The sequence below is a fragment of the Aspergillus ibericus genome (assembly GCF_003184845.1).
Source record: "Aspergillus ibericus CBS 121593 unplaced genomic scaffold BO80scaffold_18, whole genome shotgun sequence".
NCBI classification, from domain to species: domain Eukaryota; kingdom Fungi; phylum Ascomycota; class Eurotiomycetes; order Eurotiales; family Aspergillaceae; genus Aspergillus; species Aspergillus ibericus.
Genome location: NW_020292116.1, coordinates 314,828 through 334,248, shown reverse-complemented (window position 1 = coordinate 334,248; position 19,421 = coordinate 314,828). Strand labels below are relative to the sequence as shown.

The window sequence follows — 19,421 nt, the reverse complement described above, 5'->3', positions numbered from 1 at the left end:
AGACCGAACTCATGAGCCATCAAGTCATGCCCAAGGCATTCATTCTAATGGTAAGACTAGGCTCTAGTAAAAGTACAAACCCACCATTTTTCTGAAAGGCACCCATACCATGATGAAGTCCATCTTGGCTTCTCTTGGTCAACTGCATCCACACCACCGACAGTATAAAACCAAGCAATCGTATATAAAGGAGCTAACCGGGCCATAGTCCTTATACCCTGGCTCATTCCATCAACACCATAAGGGCTAACAATATCACAACCGCCACAGACGGGCTCAGCTGCAGCAAAGACCCTGCGTCCGATTTCGCGGCCTTCTTGCCCGAACCAGTATAGGCGGCGCCGATATTGTCGCCACAATACCCAGAATCGGACTGGCACCCTGCACCGCAAAACGAAGACATGTTCCCACAAAAGCCAGTGCTACTGCAGCAAGGACCAAATCGCGACCCAAGACAGGTGGTTTGTGTGCCACACATACCGTCAACTGATATCGCTTTGGTGACCGAGTCCTTGGATCTGTTGGATTTCCGTGCATTCCGTTCGTCGAAATTATCATCCTTGCGGTACCAGAGCTCTGGGGGGTCCCCCAGACACTCACCTACCGTCACCGCGCGGTAACCCTCTGCGAGAAGCTTTTTCAACATGTGCTCGGTGAGGTTATGGACTGTCTGTTCATGGACATCGTGAGCGATGGCGAGCCAGGGTCTATCAAACTCTATCCGGGAGTCCAAGTTTCGATCGAAGATGTCCTTGGATTTTTGGATCGCCTCCGGACTGTCATGGCTGTAGTCTTCAGTATCGATATCATACAAGATGACATGGTATCCGAGTGCTCCTAGATCATTTAGACAGCCGGATTCTGCGGTGCAGCTGGAATATGGGGGGCGCATGTAAGTTGGAATTGTCCCCAGAATATTGCGTAGGGCGACTTCATTCCACAGCAGCTGAACCCGACGCTGGGACTGCGTGACCTTGCTAAGATCTTGATGCGACCAAGTATGGCTTGCAACTTGATGCCCACTGCGGTGCATGCGTTGAATGAGTGACGCCCAAGGCATCCCGGGGCTGTCAATTTCGCCCTTGGCATTGTTGTTTCCAGTGACAAAGAACGTCACCTTAGCTTCATATTTATCGAGAAGATCGAGAAGATCCTGCGTGTATTCCTTGGGGCCATCATCGAAGGTCAGGGCAATGGTACCTGGAACAGTACAGGACCGAATGAAGCGCGGGCCATAGGGGACGTTGCCTATCAGAGGCCGAGGAATCTTGTCAGTAGGCGGCCCGCCGGGGGTTATGTGAGCGTCGCAATGACCATAATCGATCTGGCAGTCAGGAGAGCTGCAGTGGCTCTTGGTGTCTCCACAATAACCTGTAGCATCTTAGCATACTTGGCTTTCACGAAGATGAAAGAACATGAAACACACCAGCAGTTGAGCAGCATTTACCCGGAGCGCATCTGCCAAACTCAGAGCCACATCGAGCGCTAACACCACGCTCCACAAGCACCGGAGCAGAAGAATTTGCATTGGTAAGGGGTAGGAGGCGGGTTCCTTGGTGGTCAGGCTGTAGGTTGACGATATTGCGCGCAGTCGAGCACGCTGCGAAACCTAAGCCATAAACAACAACCAAGCGAAGCATATGCATGTTGGAAAGGTATACGGTCATAAAATGTAGTACCGGATAAGATGCAGAGTAATGGAGACAGTAAATAGCCTGGTGCGGGCGATGAGATGTATAGTCGGAGAAGAGAAGGAAACAGGAGGACAAGGAGGTAGCCAGAGGTAGAGATTCAACGACCTGACCCCAGCCTGCTCAACTGGAAGCAGCGACTGTCGGTGCAAAGTCAAGATCAAAACAGTTGGCTGGCAGGACCCCGCCAGCGGCAGGTGGACACATCGCGACGGAAGGAGCACGTCCAAAGATGGAAAGCCGAAGAGATATTGCAATGAAGCCCAGGCTAGATTCGAACATCTCAAACTCCAATAGAAATGCAAAACTATCCGTGTTGTTCTGTAGCCTGGACTGGCTGGAAGTTGCCCAAGAAACGCATCGCATCTACTATTCGCAAGGCACGTTATGTAGCCCGATAGAATTTCGTTTGTGGCATTGGGGTGAGGCAGCATAGCATTTTCTCATTAGGGGTATCATCATGGCACCCAGACGATTGAAGGCCCATCAAGTCTATTAAATAGGCGAGATCCTATATTACATTGGAGTCGCCATCCTGAGGAATAGGTCTTGGAAACTACTAGCAAGATAATGTCCCTCACGCAATCGAGCGCACGGAAGACGATGTTGGGACCTGAATTGACTACTGCACAGGTCAGAGCGTGAGTAGATGGGGAAAAATGCGGGGTATGGATCCATGACTCACTTGTGGTAGGTTATCCTCACCCACAGCAGAGAAGATAAATGGAGCTAGGATAGGAAGATGAGGACCAAATTTAGCCGGGGCACTTTTAGCTACACCACCAACAGTCGCAATGAGGTGACGCCGATGAACAGTGCTAAGTTGAGGGGATTTGAATCTTTGCACGAGACCTCCGACAAATGCACTAAGCTGAGCATCCGAGAAATGAAGGACAAGGGCTGAAATAGCCGCCAGAGCCCTCTTTGTAACCACGGTACCAGCCGTGTCGTTATCGATGATGGACATGACGGAGTTTTGCAAGGCGGTCAATTCAAATTCCTTTAGCAGAGGACCAAAACAGGTGACAACTTGAATCAAAACGTCGATCGCATCACTACTGAAGCCCTTCGACGGATCTTTCTCCAACATCCCCTTGACGATGGAGCCCCTCCGACTTGTTGGGGATGGGGTCGGGCCAGTCAAACGAGGGATGAGCCCCCGAGAAACGGCCGAATAAGCCATGTTCGCCTCCTGACTGGGAGGCTGCCCAGCTTGAGGCCGAGGTAGAGCTGTCACAATGTATCTCAGAGCGGTGTTCGGGACGGAGGTATCAATGGTCTGGGAGGCTGTCAGGTTCGTAAGCTTTTCGAGAAGAGCTGCGAGGCTTTCGAAAGGCATTCGGAGGACAAGCGGGCCAAGGCTAGACAGCGCAAAGAAGTTAGTTATATGAAATCCACTGGAAGTGGGCATTAACGTACCATTTCAGCGCTTGGTTCTGTACATCGCCGTGCTGATCATCGAGAGCCTTCAATAAGCACTCGGCCAGCGCTGAAGCGCCACCTTGGTCGTGTGCCAAAAACGTGGAGCTAGGGCTGTTCAAGATGCCGAGCAAATCATTTAGGGACATATATCTCATGTCCGGGTCGGGATCGCCCAGCTTAGAGAGCAGACTGTTGAGGCTGAGCTGCACTGAATGCCGGTCCGCCATGATGGAGCCCCGCAGTGGATTTGGCTGTTGCGATTAGGAGTATTAACAGGTGAGGAGCGGATGTAGACCCCAGAGGATTGTAGGTGGGGACTAAAGAGATGCCTGAAGTGATTAGGACTGTGAAGAGAAACCAAACCGGGGATGAAGTTGGCTTGGGGGACAATCAGATCAACAAGTGGGATGAATGGGGGATCGGCTTCATCCAGGTGCTTGCTGCCGCTGTTATCGGAGCTAATCTTGCAGCCTGAGGCAGCGACAAGCTCCTACGGCGGACCATACGGCCATTGGTGCACGGTCCATGCTTGATGGATTCCCCAACTATGCGGCGACCTTGAGCTGCCACTGACGAGGTCAATTGAGAATGTGAGCTTTGAAGCAAAAACTGATGCTCAGTCATGATAGTAGTCCGATGGATTGAATCTCCTCTCCCCTCGAGGGATGAAGCTTAAGCTGTCAATGCGAAACTGCCAGTGACTTCCCCGCACGGTGCAATTACATCATCCGCGGTAATTACGGGGACTAGTACTACGGAGTACATGCTCTCTGCTACAGAACACCGTCAGTTGCCAGGTAACTCTGGAGTAAGTGACTGGTAAATGACTGGGCAGCAGGGAACGTGAGCCACCCCGGCAGCACCCGCTCCGGGTAGAAGGCATCGGATCCATGATTGCAACGTAAGGGCTGAGTGCCGGTCCTGCCCTCAATTAGGTCATACCATTCCAGCCTCCTCATACTTCCTCTCTTCCTTCCTTCTCTTTCTCCTCCTCATCGTCCCATTTCGCCCGTCTCTTCCATTGCACATTGTCTCTCGTCTTGCTTCTGGAACTTGTACTGTCTCTTACATTCTCGTTCAGCTATCACGTATCTCACAATGGTTCTCGCACGCCCTCACATTCTCCGCGCATCCGCTCGGGCCGTCGGTGTCGCAGCTCGACGACCTCCCACCCAGCAATTCGCACGCAGGACATATGCTCAGTCGCATGATGCTCCCAAGTCCTCCGATATGCCATGGTAGTTACATTCCTGAGTTCGAGTCGCACTGGTTCAACGCACGAGACTAAGACCGATTTCCAATAGGCTCATCGCATCTGTTGGTTTGGGTCTCCCAACAGCGTACTACCTGCTTCAAGGCGGACCCCAGAAGAAACCCCACCACGGCCACGACGAAGCTCATGGAGCTGGACACGTTGAGAAAGGGGAGAAGAAGGAGGCCGAGTCGTCTGCAGGTGATGCTGCTCCTCAGCCTGATCGCGACTCGGAGCAGAAGGTAGAATCTTCCGGTAGTGGTAGTACTCCTTCGACGGATGGAAAGGCACCTTCTGAGGCGGACCAGGTAGAATTTATCCCCAGCAGCTACTGGTCTTCGTTAATTGGGGATCGCATCCCCCCTCAAGGACTAATTGACTAACTGCTCACCTTTCTTAGGCCGCTAGCCGAAAGGAACCAGGTTCTTCGGCCACTATCTCCTCTAAGCAGGAGGGCCTCTCTAACACGGACACTGACAACCCGTTCGTGAACGAGCCTGGAAAGAGCCAAAAGGGAGAGGGAGAGACCGAAACCGCTAAGGTGAAGGGAACCGTTGCTCCTGACCGTCCTCAGGCGTAATTGGGTTGCCTCAGGGTCCAGTGTGAAAAGTTGATTCATAGCTCTGGCGGCGATTGTTGTATTCTATCTTCCATGTGGCATGATCGAATGTTAGATCACCAAGAGGTGTTAATGTAACATCTTTGTCTACTGGCCTTTCGTGCATGCGTAGAGGGTCATGAAACAGTCAGCTTGACCTTGGGATGGTGCAGTCTAACCGGATGATAAGATGAAGAGGTAAAGAAATGTTACACAAATGATATATACAATATTCTAAACAAGTTGCTAGTGGAAGGTAAGATGTCCTAGAAAATATTACAAAATGTAGAGCTTTTTGTTTTTGTGACGACCCCATCCCCTCAGTGACCAAGCGAATAGGGGTGATAAAGTGCACTCTGTGTCAGAAAGATACACTTAAGTGGTAGTCGCATATTCACACATTAGAGCAGAACTGTGTAGATCACGTCGCCTTTTACGCTTCTCAATGGTGCTTGTTCTTGAGATGATGCTCCAGGTGACTGCGATGCTTAGGGTCCGGAAGTTCAGGGTGGACTCTGACTTCTGGCATTTCTGGCAGATCACCCTGTTGACGGCAGGAGCCGTTCATCGGATCCTTGGGTTTCGAAAATGCAGGAATGCCAGTTTGTACGGCCTGGACTGAGCTAGCAGTAGCGATGGGGGCCAAACTCGAGGAGGAAGATTGCTGGCTCGATGCTGCAACTGAGCTTATCCCGTATGAGGACGAGTTGGCGGTCATGAGACCACCGGGTCCGGTCAGGTATAGGAGGGAAGAATATGGAGTCTCGCCGGGGTAGAAGCTGGTCGGTACAGGGGGAATGGTGAAGGATGAGTTTGCGAGCAATGCCGAGGTGAATTCATTGGTCATCCAGGATGTAGTATATGTGCTGGGTCTGAGTCAGTCTGTCGTTGTACGTTGGTAGGTAAGTGGGGAGAGGATCATACGCGACACTGGTCACCGTCTGGACGGCGGTATAGCCGCCTGATGAAGTAGCACTGGCAGTGCTATTCAGACAAGCCCCGTTTCCGAAAGCATTCTCGCATTCATATGTCGCGTATTCGCCCTCAGAGAACATATAGACTTCCTCGAGATCGATGTTCGTACAAGGGACCTCTGAGCTGCACAGAATGCGAATGGAGGGTCGCGAATGCTCGGTATTGTATCCTACCCAGTTCTAGTAGTACGGTAGAGGTTAGCGATACGCCGGCCATGTTTGGAATATTTGTAATACCTTGAATGTGAGATTGGTAATCTCAACCCCGTTTCCCTCACTCTTATCTCCCCAGGCGCCATCGATGGAAAGAGGGTAGGCGCCCCCATGGACAGTAACGGTGTCCCAGACGATATCCTTCACCGTACCATTGCCACCGTGGTACTTGATAAAGCAGGGATCCGCATCGTTGGCGTAAATATGGCGATAGTAGATGCTAGAGATGTTGGTGTTTGTGGACAGGGATCCGATTGACATGCCCCCGCTGAGATTGCAAAAGATGCTCTCAATCAGCATATTGGTCGATGGATTTTTTACCGTCACGCACTCGTCACCATTGGTAGCCTCGATGTCGTGAATCCACATATTCTGGCCCCAGACATCAATGGCGTCAGTTCCTCCCAGCACGGTAGGTCCACGCATGATTATATTGTAGATTTCGCCACTGTCAACCGTATCGAGGGTAAGGTAGTAGGAAGGAGAATCGACGAGTGCGAAGCCATGAACGGAGAAGTTGCCCATGTCTTGGAAGCGCATTAGACGAGGGCCGTAGTCATCGTTAGCAAGATACTCGTATCCATTTCCTTGGATGGCCCCCTTCGAGTTGCCTGAAAAAAATTCGAAATCGGCACAATTGCGGAAGGACAGCATTGTTGATCCAATACTCCCCGTGCGATTGATGACACCGTCCAGCTGCACCGCGGATGATACGCCGTCCTTGAGCTCATTGAAAGTTGCCATCGAGTAGTTGCCCGGTGGGATATAAACCAGCCCGCCTTTGGCGCAGTCATCCCAGGCCTGGAGCAGGGCCGGTCCAATATCGGTGCCATTGTTGGGGTATCCGCCGTAGTCAATGATGTTGCAGACCTTCGTGGCCGCTTTGGAAGTATAAGAAGTGAGGGGGCCGACCGGCCCTGACAGCTGAGCCGCTGCCGGTCGAAGCAGTAGAACAAGGGAAAGAAGCCGCCACATGGTTTACTGTGTATCTGAATACTGGAATGGCCGAGAGCTGCTAGACTACGCGGTATAAATACACACCCAGCAGCACCTCCTTGTCGACTGTCAGATTCATCCCCTATCCCCTGATAACTAATATCCGATACTCGCTCAAGGCTTTCGCATCCATTCATGCGTAGCCGCCATGGTTTTTTTGGGGCAGATATACCGAAAGGGCTTGGCTTTGTTGATCTGCCGACTTCCATCGGCTCAACCGTTGTTTCAGAGTAAAGTAAAGCGCCCGCACGAGCCTTCGGCTCGGTGGAAACAGGGCAATTGCCGATGGTAAGAGTACGATAGTACTTCTACCGCGGTAGAAGGTATGCAGAATATACTCCGTAGATTAGCGCCCAATTCCCTGCTGGCCAGCTGAAGCTATCCCCGGAGATGAATCACCATTGCTCTGTTTCAGCATATCGGACATCTGAGGGTATGACAGCAGGGTGCGGAAAATGAACCTCTCCTCCATTTAACCGTACTCGAGCCACCCTAACGGCCTTCCAAAAGTCTATCCTCTGTCACTACCCATGGTCTGATCCCGGCTCGGCATACTTTCTAAGGGTGTCCATTGCCTGGTTTAATGACGCGCCTTGGTGTGAACATAAGAGGTCTGTGCCCAATGTCTTCAACCTTTTGCCAGGTTGGAATCCCTGAGCGGGAAACTTCTACTGAAATATATCTACGGAGTACAAGATAACCGGTACTGACAGAATGCAGGCGCGAGGATGAAGTCGCCCAGGAATGAACTTTGTTCTCTCAGTGACCTTTGATTGGCTCAAGCGAGGAGCGTTTATTAGTGACCTTTGATTGGCTCAAGCGAGGAGCGTTTATTCTATGCAGGCCCTGGATTTGTTCGGTGACTTGCTTCGAAGTATTTACTATTAATTGATCCCGCGGCATGCTGCAGTGACGGCCGGAGAGGTCATCCACCACATCTTGATCACTATGGACACGAGTGGTGGTTGTCAATCTAATTTGGCCGAAACACCAAGCTCGTGCCTTGCAGGCCTGGTGCAGAAACGCGAGTACCAGGACGATGACTGAAGGACTCCTTGCGTCGCGGCAATAGAGCTGATTCAAGGATCGACACTGACAGGCCATTGGGTACGTTCGTTCAGTGCCTAAGACCAAATGGGATTGAGCCTGTCCACATCTCCTGTCACTCTGGCTCTTTGAAGTACTGCAATTGGCTGGGGAGGATCCAGTGCCAACTCAGACGCAAATGCCCACTTAAGGTATCAATCTGCTGGGCGCTGCGAGATAACCCATGCAGCTTACGGGCAGACATTTGCGGGCCTTGTTGGGATGCTTTTTTGGATGAGTTTTTTCTTCCCCGAAGCAAGGCTTTTGGGATGCATCACATTTCGTTTCAGGGGCACGGAAAAAGAAAAGGAGGAGGCACGATCTCGGTGGACACGGGGGGAACCACCGACACCATCCGCGCCAGGGAACCGTGGGGAACGATAAGCAGGACGTGACTGGCACTAGGAGTCGAGGAGGAGAATTAATGGGATTATTATCATTGTGTTGGCTGGAAAAGTAACCAGATTTCTGGGGGTTGCCCCGAGCACCCGCCGACTTATCGATCCCGTCACGGTGCCGCCAAACTCCACTCTAGAATAACAATTTATCGTTGTAGATTTCCATGTGTTGCAACCTCTCTTCCCTTCCTCCAACCTTGTCAGCAGTCTCGCCTGTCCCATTCCTTGCGTGCTCACCCATTGCGCCTCAACTCTCCAACCCTCCCACCCCCCACCCAAATCCACCCACCCAGATGCCATTGCCATTCCAGGGTCTTCCAGCTCCATGGTTTGCCCGCATCTGCTAATTTCCGCTGTGCTTGTGCTTGCATTCACCTGGCGTCCTGTGAATCGCGACGCGCGCCGAGCTGGGCTTCAGCCGCTGTGATCGCAACCCACTCCAGAAAATGACCGACAATCCACCATGGCTAGACAACCTTTCAGACGACTGGGTCCCTGTGCCTGTACCTGGCACCCCGACCAGCCCCGTCCCCTCTCGATCCTTCACCCATTCCCGCCAGTCCAGCTTACAGGACTCTCCTAGTCGCATTCCAGTTCCCGCGCGTCGTTCCGTCGGTCCATCGCCGTCGCCTGCCGATAACAAAAAGAAAGTTTCTCGGCCTTGTCATTTCGTGAAAAGGGAACCGCCCAAGCCGAAGACCCCTCGTCCTCCCAAAACCCCGTCCAAGCTGCGATCGCCCGTCCCGGACAAATCGAAGAAGAGCCCACGACCGGACCCGCCCTCCAGGCGTAAACAACAGCGCGCGATGGATACGAGGTCGCCTTTGCGGTCGGTGTCGAATGCTTCTGGTCAGTCTGTACAACAAAGCACCGTTCAAGTGAGACCGAAGAAGGTCAAGGGCACCGAGGGAACACCTGAATGGCGGAGGAGACTGGTTCAAGGAGATATACCCTCGGGCGAACAGCGCGACCTTTTCGCCCCCATCGGACTTGAGAGCGTGTTCAAGCCACCGACCCCGGGAACCGAGAAAACCCAAGATGAAGCCATCTCCAGGCTAAAGCAATCGGATAGCATCTGGAACTTCACCACGTCCCCCGAACCACGCGACGACGCATACTCAAAGGACGCATCCGGTGACGGTCGACAGGGTGCTGGCGAGGGTGCTGGTCATTCCTCTCCTAAAAGTCCACGATCGCCGGCTAAATCGCCCCGGCTCGGCCAAGCAGTACCTAGGACGAGCCCAGGGAGCCCACAAGAATCACAAAATGGAACGCTGCAAGTAAACAAGGAACCCAAGAAACTAGCACCGGATCAGAGCGATAACTACAATGAATCGTGGAACGGCACGCAGCTGAGAACTGCGAGTGGCCTGGAGGACCTGCGAAATGAAGATATAACGCCCATTACCTTCTCTCAGCCGAATACAATGGATGGGAATGCTGCATCGGAAGTCATCAGGTCGGCGTTGAAAAAGGTGACAAACAAGCTGGAGAGACTACAATTGCCACCATACGAACGGCCGGACTCAAGATTAAGCGACAGTCTTTTGCTAAATCAACCGTCGGAGATGCCCGTGGATCCGCTACCGGAGGACGACCTACTTGATGTTACAAGCCATTCTTTGCCCAAGGATCTTTCCATGGGAACGCTGGATTTCCGGGGACGGGGAGCCTTTGCGAACTTGCGACCCGTCGACTATCTGAACGAAGGCTCTTTCCAGAAGCTGCACCTTTCGCCGCCTCCCTTTCCCTCCGAACGATTGTCGCCGTTCCTTCCTGCGAATCAAAGAATCCGGAGCTCACCACCTTTCTACCAGAAGGCCAACCCAGTGACCGATCCCCCGACCCTCCCTAGACCATCATCAGCTCATGTTGGGGCAAGAAGCGGAGCCATGCCCTCTTCCGGGAGTCCCCTGAAGCTATTCGGCAATCATGACACCTTTACCAACAACAGACTTATGCGACGGATGAGCCAATTCGAAGAGACCTTCGGTGGCCTTTCTGAAGACGACGAACCTATGTCCCCGTCGGAAGAGGCCCGGCGTAAGGGCGAGTCTAGGAGTTTCATGAGCGCAAAACAAGACACGCTAGGCTCACCCACGAGGAGACACGAGCGGCCGAGGTCTCGAAACACCGCGAACCCTCATATCAATCGATTCGGTGACGGGGAGTTGGACCATTTCGATTTCTCCGATACAAGCCCCTACGAGCCAAAGCTGCTAAACAATGAGGCTATAGACTCCCACCAACGCTCTCCTTCGCGGCGACTGTCTGTCGAACGGCGGTATCTCAGGCGTCGCTCGTATAGGACTCAGAGTCACGGCACCGAATCAAACAGACTCACGCAGAACTCCAACCCCGCCGGGATGCCACACACGGCCGCAAGCACCAATGCCACCGGGAGTCAGGGTCTAAGAGGCATAGAAGAATTTTTCCAGTCGGAATCGGGATCAAGGCCAAATTCGCCAGCTAAAGACCCCAACCCGAAAAGACGCAGAACAATTCTCAAGTCTCATAGTCTGATGCAGGAGGATACTGGTTTTGGGAGGCTTTCAGGGCAGGTCCCGGATAACTTGTCGTTATTGCAAAGGAGTTTGATGCAACAAGGGGTGACCTATGAGGACAAAGAACCTTTGCTGCGATCGCAATCCACGCAACGACCAAATACTCCAACGCCAAGCCAGATACGGTCGCTCTCGAGAAAGAGACCATCATCAAGCCGGAATTACTCGCGTGCTGGGCATGATGACCACGGCGATCAAAACTCTCCACCTGAGAACGCAGTCCCTATCGTGAGAGTTAATGGCGTCAATACGGAAGCCCGCAAAGGGTCAATCACAACGCAGGATTTCCTAAATGAGGCCACAAAGATTATGGATATCATCCGGTCAAAGGGTAGGTCTGCGGGCGGCCTCTCCAGCGTAGAGGAATCCGATGCAGAAAACCAGGATGAAAGTGGAAGCTATGAAGATGAGTCCACGCGCGAAGAATTCTCGCGGCCCCCGAGTCGGGAGGGGGTTGATATGCGGAAATTAAGGGAGCCTCAAGAGCCAAACCCTCGGATATTGAGTCATCTGAAGAAGTTCCAGGAGGATGATGACCAAGATTTCGACGTTAACGCATCTGTTATGTCCTTGAACCTCGACCAAGATGAAACCCGCTCCGACGACAGCCATTCAGTCTGGGACGGCGATGTGTTGAACGAAATGGACGACGGGGCCGAAGCACATACTCAGAACGTGGATTCCGACTCGCGCACACGTAAAATGTCCGCTCCGACAGATGATGGTGAAGAAGATGATGACCTCCCTGACCTTCTGACTATCAATACGCATGTCTCCGCCAAAAGTCTCAGTGCCCGTTCCATCCCCACCGGCTCTTCACAAAGCTCGCATGCGAAAGGAGTCTTGTCTTCAGATATCGTGTCTCACCTTATTCCTGAACAAGTAAATGGCCTGACATACGACCGTTACCGGAACCAATGGGTTAAGGAGAAACCCAGACAATCTCCGGGTAAACCAAAGGGCGAAGATAGCGAGGATGATCCATTCAAGGATATTCCGGATCTCAGTGTGGATGAGCTCCAGGAGATGATGAGGATGCAGAGCTCCCTCTCCCCAGAACGCGCAAAGGGTTCTTCTGTCCGAGGTGAAGACAACACGCGTCAGAGCTCGCCCAGTCCTCATAAACCCTCCAGCCCGTCAGAGGAACGCCCGCAGCCGAAAAGAGGCGACCCCTCGGTCAATTTCAGCTCGCTGCAGTCCAAGTCTACACCTTTTACATCTAGGTTCTCCAACTCGGATACCAGGGCGACGTCTTGGGAAACGGATGTTCGCAAGCCAAGCAAATCAACCAGCGAGGTCGAGCATGAGATTCAGCTTCATAAAGGTCACCTGTCAAAACCGCCACGGCGTCAACAAGAACATCGCCAGCAAGCTCGAGTCGTGACTATCAGCTTCTCCTCGCCCCTTGTCTCACAAATTGCATACGACGAGGATGAAAGCCCCACAAAGCTCCGACACAACAAAGGGGACCGGCAGCCCGACCACGATCCTGCCATTGCTGAAGAAGGGGCATCTACATACGAACAATCATTCCACCCTGATGCAAGTTCACGCATGTATGAAAACGGCGGGAATGCCGCTGATGCCTTGAGTCTGGTTCGCAGGGGCTCTGGATCCGTGGCGTCTACGCCGGACAAGAACAATGCCAATAATTCACTGATCTGTCTGCAAAACTTTGGGCAAGACACAAGCTACAGCTTCAATCTGACTCCCCTGCCCGATTTTACCGTCCACCAAATTGATCAACCGCTGCACCTGGAGGTGAGCTATGTGGCTCAGCGCACCCATCCAACCTCGCTGCGCCAAGTCCATGGGACCTTTGCCCTGGCCACTGAGGATCTGGTCAAGCATATCACTGAAGCCGAGCCATTTGAGCCTCACTGGGAACATGTTCGGCGGCTGGTCCTCCGGCACAAGGGCCTTATCACGCTTCATAGGCTCTGTGATTTTTGCCCTCGGCTGGAAGATCTGGACGTGGCCGGCAACGATATCGGTCAATTGAGCGGCGTGCCCCCGAGTCTGAGAACGCTAAGTATTCAGGATAATTGTCTCTCGAATCTCACGGCTTGGGGTCACTTGACAAACCTGCAGTACCTCGACGTGTCGGGTAACGAGCTGGAAAGTCTGGATGCGTTCAGCAGTCTAATCCATCTCAGAGAGCTCAGAGCCAACAACAACAGAATCAGAAATATCGAGGGCATATTTGACTTGAACGGACTACTGAGTTTGGAGCTGAGGAACAATGGCTTGACCACAGTCGACTTCAGTCGGGCTGATCTGTAAGTGGCATTGCCCCTCCATCCGCCTACGTCCTTACTAACTGTCGCCTGTTTCATCTGAAAAGGACTCGCCTGCATGATCTAGACTTGAGTCATAACCAGCTTGCCTCGGTCTATAACATTGACGCCCTTCCCTCTCTGGCAGCCGTCAATCTCAGCTTCAATCAACTCACCGAATTCGAAACCACCATACCTTTACCTAGTCTACGGTCACTGAAACTCTCCAGCAACATCTTGCGCACGCTCGACGTCGGAGCCTTCCCGTCCCTAAATCTCATTTACGTGGACCAGAACTCCCTACGCAGTGTTTCTGGGCTTGAGCAGTGCCGTTATCTGGAAGTCTTCTCTGCTCGGGAGCAGGGTAGCCATGATGTTAACCCTGGCGTTTTCGATATCGATTTGGGTCTGGTGAAAGACCTTCGGAAGGCCTTTCTTTCATCAAACAGACTTTCTCTGCAAAGCCTTTCGCCTTCCACCCCTCTTCTAAGCCTACAACTGCTTGATATTGCATCGTGCAGTCTGCAGGGGCTTCCTATTGACTTTGCTTCGAGCTTTCCCAACGTAGTGGTTCTCAACTTGAACTTCAACTCCCTGACAGGTGTCAGTGAATTGGCGGGCATGAAATGTCTCTCTCGATTGACGGCCGCTGGAAACAATCTCACGAGACTGAGGCGTCTCTGTCAAGTTTTGAGCCACATCGGGAAAACAAGCAAAGGAAAGGCCTGCTCTCTGCAAAAGGTCGACATTCGGAGCAACCCTCTCACGGTCAGGTTCTATCCGCCTGTTATTCGAAATGGTAAAGAGACCGCCAAAAAACTGAAGATGAAGGACGAACTGGGGCCCCGACACCATGTCGGACTGGACATTCCCTCTGCGCTGGCTGAGTTTGGGCACAATGGCGATATAACGCATCTTGACGCTGTGAACGAAGACGACATGCCCAGCCATGCCAAGGAGATTGAAGTGGACGACCCTTATACCCTTCCACCCGCCGATCCTTTGGCTGACCAGAAATACTTAACCCACTTGGATGAGCCAACGCGACTTCGCAGGCGTATTTTCGAGCTCATGCTATATGCAGGGACCGGGGGTTCTATTCGTCTCCTGGACGGCCTGGAACTGAGGCCCTCTATGGACGAAGGCTCCGACATGGACCGAGCTTGGGCAAAACTTGAAAAACTCGGCGTGCTCAAGAAAAAAGCAATCACTGCTTAGCATGCCTTTCTTTAGCATTGTATGATTCATGATATCCCGGGGTGCAGCTGCACGGAGTTTTGATGTCATAAGGTTGGATTACTGTTTTGCTTTCTGATGTGCGCTTCAGATGTTGGGTGTTTATTGATTTTTCACATTGGGCGGTCGGCGTTGCAATTGTGTTAAACGGACTGCATACCAGGAGTTCTGGAAAATCATAACACTGCTGCATTTTACCTCGAGCGGACTATTCCCCCATTTCCAGTACCAAATTCTATTGTCTTAATGCACCGATCCTATTCTTCTATCTATTTTCTTTGTTCGTTGCCCTCAATGCTGGTTGTTACATGTTGGGGAAGGACGAAACGCTATACTAAAAATCAGTCATTGGGGCAGTGGTAAACAATTGGCATAATTCATCCATAGTCATAATCCATTATATTTTCAAGAAAGACCATGCTATGCATTGTATGCACAATGCATCAGTACTTTTCTGATTACTAGATTGTTCGTGGATCTGGGTAAGCTAGTCGGCGTCCCACCTTGACGAGCAAGCAGACCCTCTAAGCCTCCATCTCGAGGGTCTTGAGCTGGGCAGCAAACGTCTTGCGAATCCATTCCATGTAGGCCTTCCATTTGTGATGATCACCAGCAACCTCAGCATTCGGGAACGCTTTGCTTAGTTCGCGACTGATCTTGAGGACACCTAGTGAAGCTTCCTGCGCCTTCTCCAGTTCTTGTTTCACGGCATTATCCTTGGGCTTGAAGGATAGAATGGCGGTGTAACGTTCCGAGAGCGCGTCGAGGTGACGCTGTGTTTCTTCCGGAGCGAGGTGAATGAGCTTGGAGGTCATGAGATTGCAAATTGTGCGGATGTCTTGTTCGTCGTCGATTCCAGACAGAATGCGGTTGAAAAATTCGTTGATGTGATTGAGGGAGAATGTCGAGTCTAGGGACGCGTAGAGTGTTTCATAGGCGCTCTATGATTGGAATTTGTTAGCCATTATGATGTATACGCAGAGGGGCCAGGCGAAATGGGGAAATACTAACCTTGCGTAGCTCGAGGCCGTCGTCGACGCGGTGCTTGAAGGGCCCCATCTGGACTTCACGAATGAGCTCGGGCTTGACCTTGGTATCACCGAAGACGGCTGGGAGGAGTTCATTGAGGTGAGGGAGAAGAATATCCATCTTGTTGTGGATTGCGGAGTTCAATGTCGTCAGGGCGAGGCGGTGATTGCCCAGATCACGGTCACTCAGCATGTTGACCAGCAGAGGCACAATCACTGGTCTCAAGACATCATTATAGGTATCCCGGGGATCCGAGAGGGTGTAGCGGAACGCAGAGATGACAACGCCGCGGATACTGGCATCAGAGCTGGAAAGATAATCCTAACATCTGTGTTAGCTACATGGTATTGTTCAAAAGCGTCGCTGATAGAGTCTCACCTGGAAATGTGGGATGTAGGCGACCGGATCAATCAGGGCGAGCCGACCAACACATTCTGCACCAACGGCACGGTTGTCTTCCTCCTCTGACACGACCAGAAGCGCCTGCCAGAGTTTGACAGCCGAGGGAGCTACATCCGGCCGAACAATCTCGGGATGCTGAAGCAGCTCTTTCACGGAATGAAGAAGGAGGTAGCTTTGTGGATTGGCCTTCTCCAGACCTCCCAGGATAATAGGCAAATAGGACTTGACATTCCCAGCCGCTGCGTTTCCGAGAGCAGTAGCTGCAGCCAGTCGGACTTTATCTGACTTGGAGCTGAAATGGGCGATGAAGAGTTGCGGGGTGAGTGAGCAACTGGAGCCCATCCGGAGACCGATCTCTCCCAAAATCGCAAGTGCAAGGCATTTACGCTGAGCATCCTGTGCGGTTTGTAGCTCGGTCATGAAATCTTCCATTTTGACCCCGAGCTTAGAGCCACCGTGCACTAAAAGAGTCCCGATAGCTCTACCGACCACAGACGTGTCGCCACTGATGCCAACGTCTTGCAGAAGTTTCTTCATCAATGCCGCCCCGGCACCCTCTTCTCCAATGACCTTAACCAGCAGGAGCAGGGCCTTTAGTACCGTACCAACGAGGGAAGAAAGAACTACGGAACAGAGAGCGGCAATCAAGTTCTCGTTCACAAGAAGTCGAGAATTTCCTGGAACAAGCTTCGCCAGAATAATAAGCGAAGGTGCGAGGAAATGGAAATCTTCCGCGCTGATGAGGGGCAGGAGAGAATCTTCCAACTCCTTCATGGTCTTATCATCGTAATGAGTTCTAGTGTAGGGGTTCATGGCCAGACTGCGGAGAGCCTCCAGACTGGCGCCTCGGAGAACACGGTCCGACTTCCGTAGTTGTGCGCCCAGCTCTGTGGTGACTTCGCTAACCCATGACGGCGTCACATCCACATCACGACTGCAGAGAACGGCAACATCATCAACGGCCCGGACAGCTGCGAGCCGCGTAGTCTCGTTCCGCAGACGGTCCACCAAGACGGAAAGGCCTTTGGAGCGTCGATCCACGGACAGGAAAGGGGCACCCTTGTCCCCAGATGTCCGTGCCAAGAGCACACCGAAGACGTGGATAGCCCTCTGGCGAACTTCGAGATCCGCACTCGTGTCAGTAATGCGAGTGTGGACAACATCATACAGCTTCTCCAGTTGTGATGTGAGATCTTGTGAAGCACTCGGGACTCGAGGCGGCGTAAGCGCTTTCACAATCTGCTCGACGGCTCCAAGTGCTTCACTGCTGACCTTGTAGTTTCTGTCATTGACTGCACCAATAACGCCGGGAATCAAGGCAATGAGGAAGGGCAACAGAGCATCAGATGCATGCGTTTCGGCAATCGCTGCAATGAGTCCCAAGGTTTCGGTTTGGAGAGTGCCTGCACTAGCCGAAGCCCCAACCGGTGCGGATGAGCTGCCTGAGAGAGAGGAAGACTTCAAGACGTCAGCAATAGGGTCTTCGATCTGTTGAAGATGGTCTGCAAGACCACCGTAGCGAACGAGTGCAAGGCTTTTAAGTAACACAATGATGGCTTGCTTCAGGGGTACAGAAGCTTGCTTCCACATCTTGACAACACTCTGCACGACGATCGGCACAGAGCGAGCCAGTTCTGCCTGCGGACCAGATTTGGGCGACGAAGGAGCAACAACTGGGGTGCTAATGGCGGAAGATGTGCCAATGCTGGGCTCAAAGTCGATCATGCTGGCATCACTGTCCTGGCGTCTCCTCTTCCTAGAGTTCTTTGACCCACCCACCGCTTCAAGGAATCCGTTGGATGTGATGATCATAGCACCTTCACCGGTTTTTCTGACAAGAGCAGTCATAGTAGACACTACCTCGAGCTTGACGCTTTCTTCCCTTTCTCTGTTGAAACGAGCGATGAGGGCGGGGGAGATTTGCTGAAACAAGGATGCATCATCCAGAGCACGGCCCCGCGCGTAGGTGGTAATAACGGAATAGAGCAGCTTTGCTGCACACCGGCGAACCTTCCAGCTCATATCATCAATATCACTGTAGCCTCCTTCTTCCTCAAAATCCTCGAATTCATCGTCATCCAAATCCGGCTCCTCCGTTACGTCATCTTCGGAACCATCATCTTGGGTGCCACCCATCTCCTCGTCCTCTTCTGCGTCGGCGACATTCGGATCGTACTTCAGGTATCGAAGAGCTGACTTGATGGTGTTCGACATGTACGGCTGCATCTGAGAGCTGCAAGAGCTGATGAGGGTCTCCAAGGTGACCAGGGCGGTTTCTCGCAGCTCGTCCGCCTGGGGGTCGTGGTCCTCATCTTGAGAGTAAGACGACATTGTGCCGAGAGAACAGGCGTAGTAGTTTGCTGAGGGAAACCAGTGCTGGACAGGAAAAGCGGGGATGAGGGATGCGGAGAGTGGAGGTCGGAAGAGCTCAAGATCAACAAGGACCGTGGCACTCCAAAGCGGGAAGCCGCTTGGGGAGCTCCGGCCGATAAAGGAACCCCGCGCTAGGCCCAAACCATCCCGGAGGAAGCATCCGACCCTCCGGTCTTGGCATGGGCTCGTGACCAGCAAGAAAATTTGCAGGTCCCTTTCACTGAAGGAAGTCAAAGAGGTCGAGAGAGGATGAATGCGTGCGCGATTGTTGCTTGGAGGCCATCAGTGCCTGTAACCCGCTTTGCTTCCTGGCCTTGGCTCGCTTTTTGCTACTGGCATTGTCGGCCGCTTTATTCACCCGATTTGGATCCGTCAATTCCGAGGTGGGCTCAGAAAGGGAGGCCGTAGCTGCAGAGGATTGGACTTCAGGCGTAGATGCTGTCGTAGGAATAGCTTTGGCAGGCATAGCAGAGCGGCCTGCCTCCTTTCGAATCGGCTTGACGGTGCGCCGACGGCAACGGATACACTTCAGGATCGTAGCTCCTTCACAGGTTGGCTTAACCGCAGTGCCTGACTTCGAGAGCTTGCCTTTTCTTTTGGGGATATTGATGGTCTTGGTCCATGCCGCGCTTCTGACGCTGCCACATGCACCGCATGCTGCCTCGTGATGCCGCTGGTTCAGGGGCTTAAATTCATCATAGATAATGCCATTGTGTAACGTCATCAAATAGGCCGCGGTGGATGGGCTGAGAGCATTGAGGAAGCTGGCCGAGCTCTTGAGAAATTCCAGCCGGGGCGCATGATCGCTGAGAGGCATGGCTATATCACTCTATGGAATTGTAGAGGAACGGGTGAATAGAAGATGTCCGGCCCAGGAGCGGTGGATCGAGGAAAAGAAAAGGACTCTTCCG

The 19,421-nt window shown here is 52.5% G+C and overlaps 7 protein-coding genes across 7 annotated transcripts; 2 read left to right on the top strand and 5 right to left on the bottom strand.

Moving 5' to 3' along the window:
• Positions 1–66: 66 nt before the first annotated feature.
• On the bottom strand, positions 67–1,646 carry BO80DRAFT_381336 (chitin deacetylase CDA6; the record flags this gene model as incomplete). Its single annotated transcript, XM_025716839.1, has 2 exons — positions 67–1,371; positions 1,427–1,646. 2 exons carry the CDS (start codon positions 1,644–1,646, stop codon positions 224–226), a joined length of 1,368 nt encoding a protein of 455 aa, XP_025575629.1. The 3' UTR covers positions 67–223.
• A 574-nt stretch (positions 1,647–2,220) lies between these two features.
• Positions 2,221–3,421, bottom strand: BO80DRAFT_64535 (uncharacterized protein). The gene is made up of 3 exons (XM_025724672.1): positions 3,111–3,421; positions 2,377–3,052; positions 2,221–2,316 (listed from the first exon to the last, which is right to left on the bottom strand). The coding sequence occupies exons 1-3, from the start codon at positions 3,338–3,340 to the stop codon at positions 2,314–2,316; spliced, it is 909 nt and encodes a 302-aa protein (XP_025575628.1). The 5' UTR covers positions 3,341–3,421; the 3' UTR covers positions 2,221–2,313.
• Positions 3,422–4,111: 690 nt separating this feature from the next.
• On the top strand, positions 4,112–5,172 carry BO80DRAFT_424855 (uncharacterized protein). Its single transcript, XM_025719380.1, has 3 exons — positions 4,112–4,351; positions 4,418–4,673; positions 4,766–5,172. The coding sequence occupies exons 1-3, from the start codon at positions 4,212–4,214 to the stop codon at positions 4,943–4,945; spliced, it is 576 nt and encodes a 191-aa protein (XP_025575627.1). The 5' UTR covers positions 4,112–4,211; the 3' UTR covers positions 4,946–5,172.
• Positions 5,173–5,405: 233 nt separating this feature from the next.
• Positions 5,406–7,125, bottom strand: BO80DRAFT_464559 (RGase C; the record flags this gene model as incomplete). The annotated part of the gene is made up of 3 exons (XM_025722660.1): positions 5,406–5,829; positions 5,888–6,117; positions 6,175–7,125. 3 exons carry the CDS (start codon positions 7,123–7,125, stop codon positions 5,406–5,408), a joined length of 1,605 nt encoding a protein of 534 aa, XP_025575626.1.
• A 1,809-nt stretch (positions 7,126–8,934) lies between these two features.
• Positions 8,935–14,688, top strand: BO80DRAFT_406341 (uncharacterized protein; the record flags this gene model as incomplete). Its single annotated transcript, XM_025717754.1, has 4 exons — positions 8,935–9,720; positions 9,817–11,809; positions 11,867–13,473; positions 13,539–14,688. The coding sequence occupies exons 1-4, from the start codon at positions 9,077–9,079 to the stop codon at positions 14,686–14,688; spliced, it is 5,394 nt and encodes a 1,797-aa protein (XP_025575625.1). The 5' UTR covers positions 8,935–9,076.
• A 271-nt stretch (positions 14,689–14,959) lies between these two features.
• BO80DRAFT_64463 (TIP120 domain-containing protein) lies at positions 14,960–18,597 on the bottom strand. Its single transcript, XM_025724671.1, has 3 exons — positions 16,114–18,597; positions 15,718–16,056; positions 14,960–15,647 (listed from the first exon to the last, which is right to left on the bottom strand). Exons 1-3 carry the CDS (start codon positions 18,466–18,468, stop codon positions 15,231–15,233), a joined length of 3,111 nt encoding a protein of 1,036 aa, XP_025575624.1. The 5' UTR covers positions 18,469–18,597; the 3' UTR covers positions 14,960–15,230.
• BO80DRAFT_64462 (ribonuclease P Rpr2/Rpp21/SNM1 subunit) lies at positions 18,598–19,391 on the bottom strand. Its single transcript, XM_025724670.1, has one exon. The coding sequence runs from the start codon at positions 19,325–19,327 to the stop codon at positions 18,728–18,730; it is 600 nt and encodes a 199-aa protein (XP_025575623.1). The 5' UTR covers positions 19,328–19,391; the 3' UTR covers positions 18,598–18,727.
• Between the last annotated feature and the right edge of the window lie 30 nt (positions 19,392–19,421).

Coding starts and splice junctions, on each gene's coding strand:
- BO80DRAFT_64535 (XM_025724672.1), bottom strand. CDS start 3,340: ATGGCGGACCGGCATTCAGTGCAGCTCAGCCTCAACAGTCTGCTCTCT. Junction 3,053..3,110: donor CAGAACCAAGCGCTGAAATG/GTACGTTAATGC, acceptor TGCGCTGTCTAG/CCTTGGCCCGCTTGTCCTCC.
- BO80DRAFT_424855 (XM_025719380.1), top strand. CDS start 4,212: ATGGTTCTCGCACGCCCTCACATTCTCCGCGCATCCGCTCGGGCCGTC. Junction 4,352..4,417: donor AAGTCCTCCGATATGCCATG/GTAGTTACATTC, acceptor GATTTCCAATAG/GCTCATCGCATCTGTTGGTT. Junction 4,674..4,765: donor CACCTTCTGAGGCGGACCAG/GTAGAATTTATC, acceptor CACCTTTCTTAG/GCCGCTAGCCGAAAGGAACC.
- BO80DRAFT_64463 (XM_025724671.1), bottom strand. CDS start 18,468: ATGTCGTCTTACTCTCAAGATGAGGACCACGACCCCCAGGCGGACGAG. Junction 16,057..16,113: donor CCTACATCCCACATTTCCAG/GTGAGACTCTAT, acceptor CACAGATGTTAG/GATTATCTTTCCAGCTCTGA. Junction 15,648..15,717: donor ACGGCCTCGAGCTACGCAAG/GTTAGTATTTCC, acceptor TTCCAATCATAG/AGCGCCTATGAAACACTCTA.
- BO80DRAFT_64462 (XM_025724670.1), bottom strand. CDS start 19,327: ATGCCTCTCAGCGATCATGCGCCCCGGCTGGAATTTCTCAAGAGCTCG.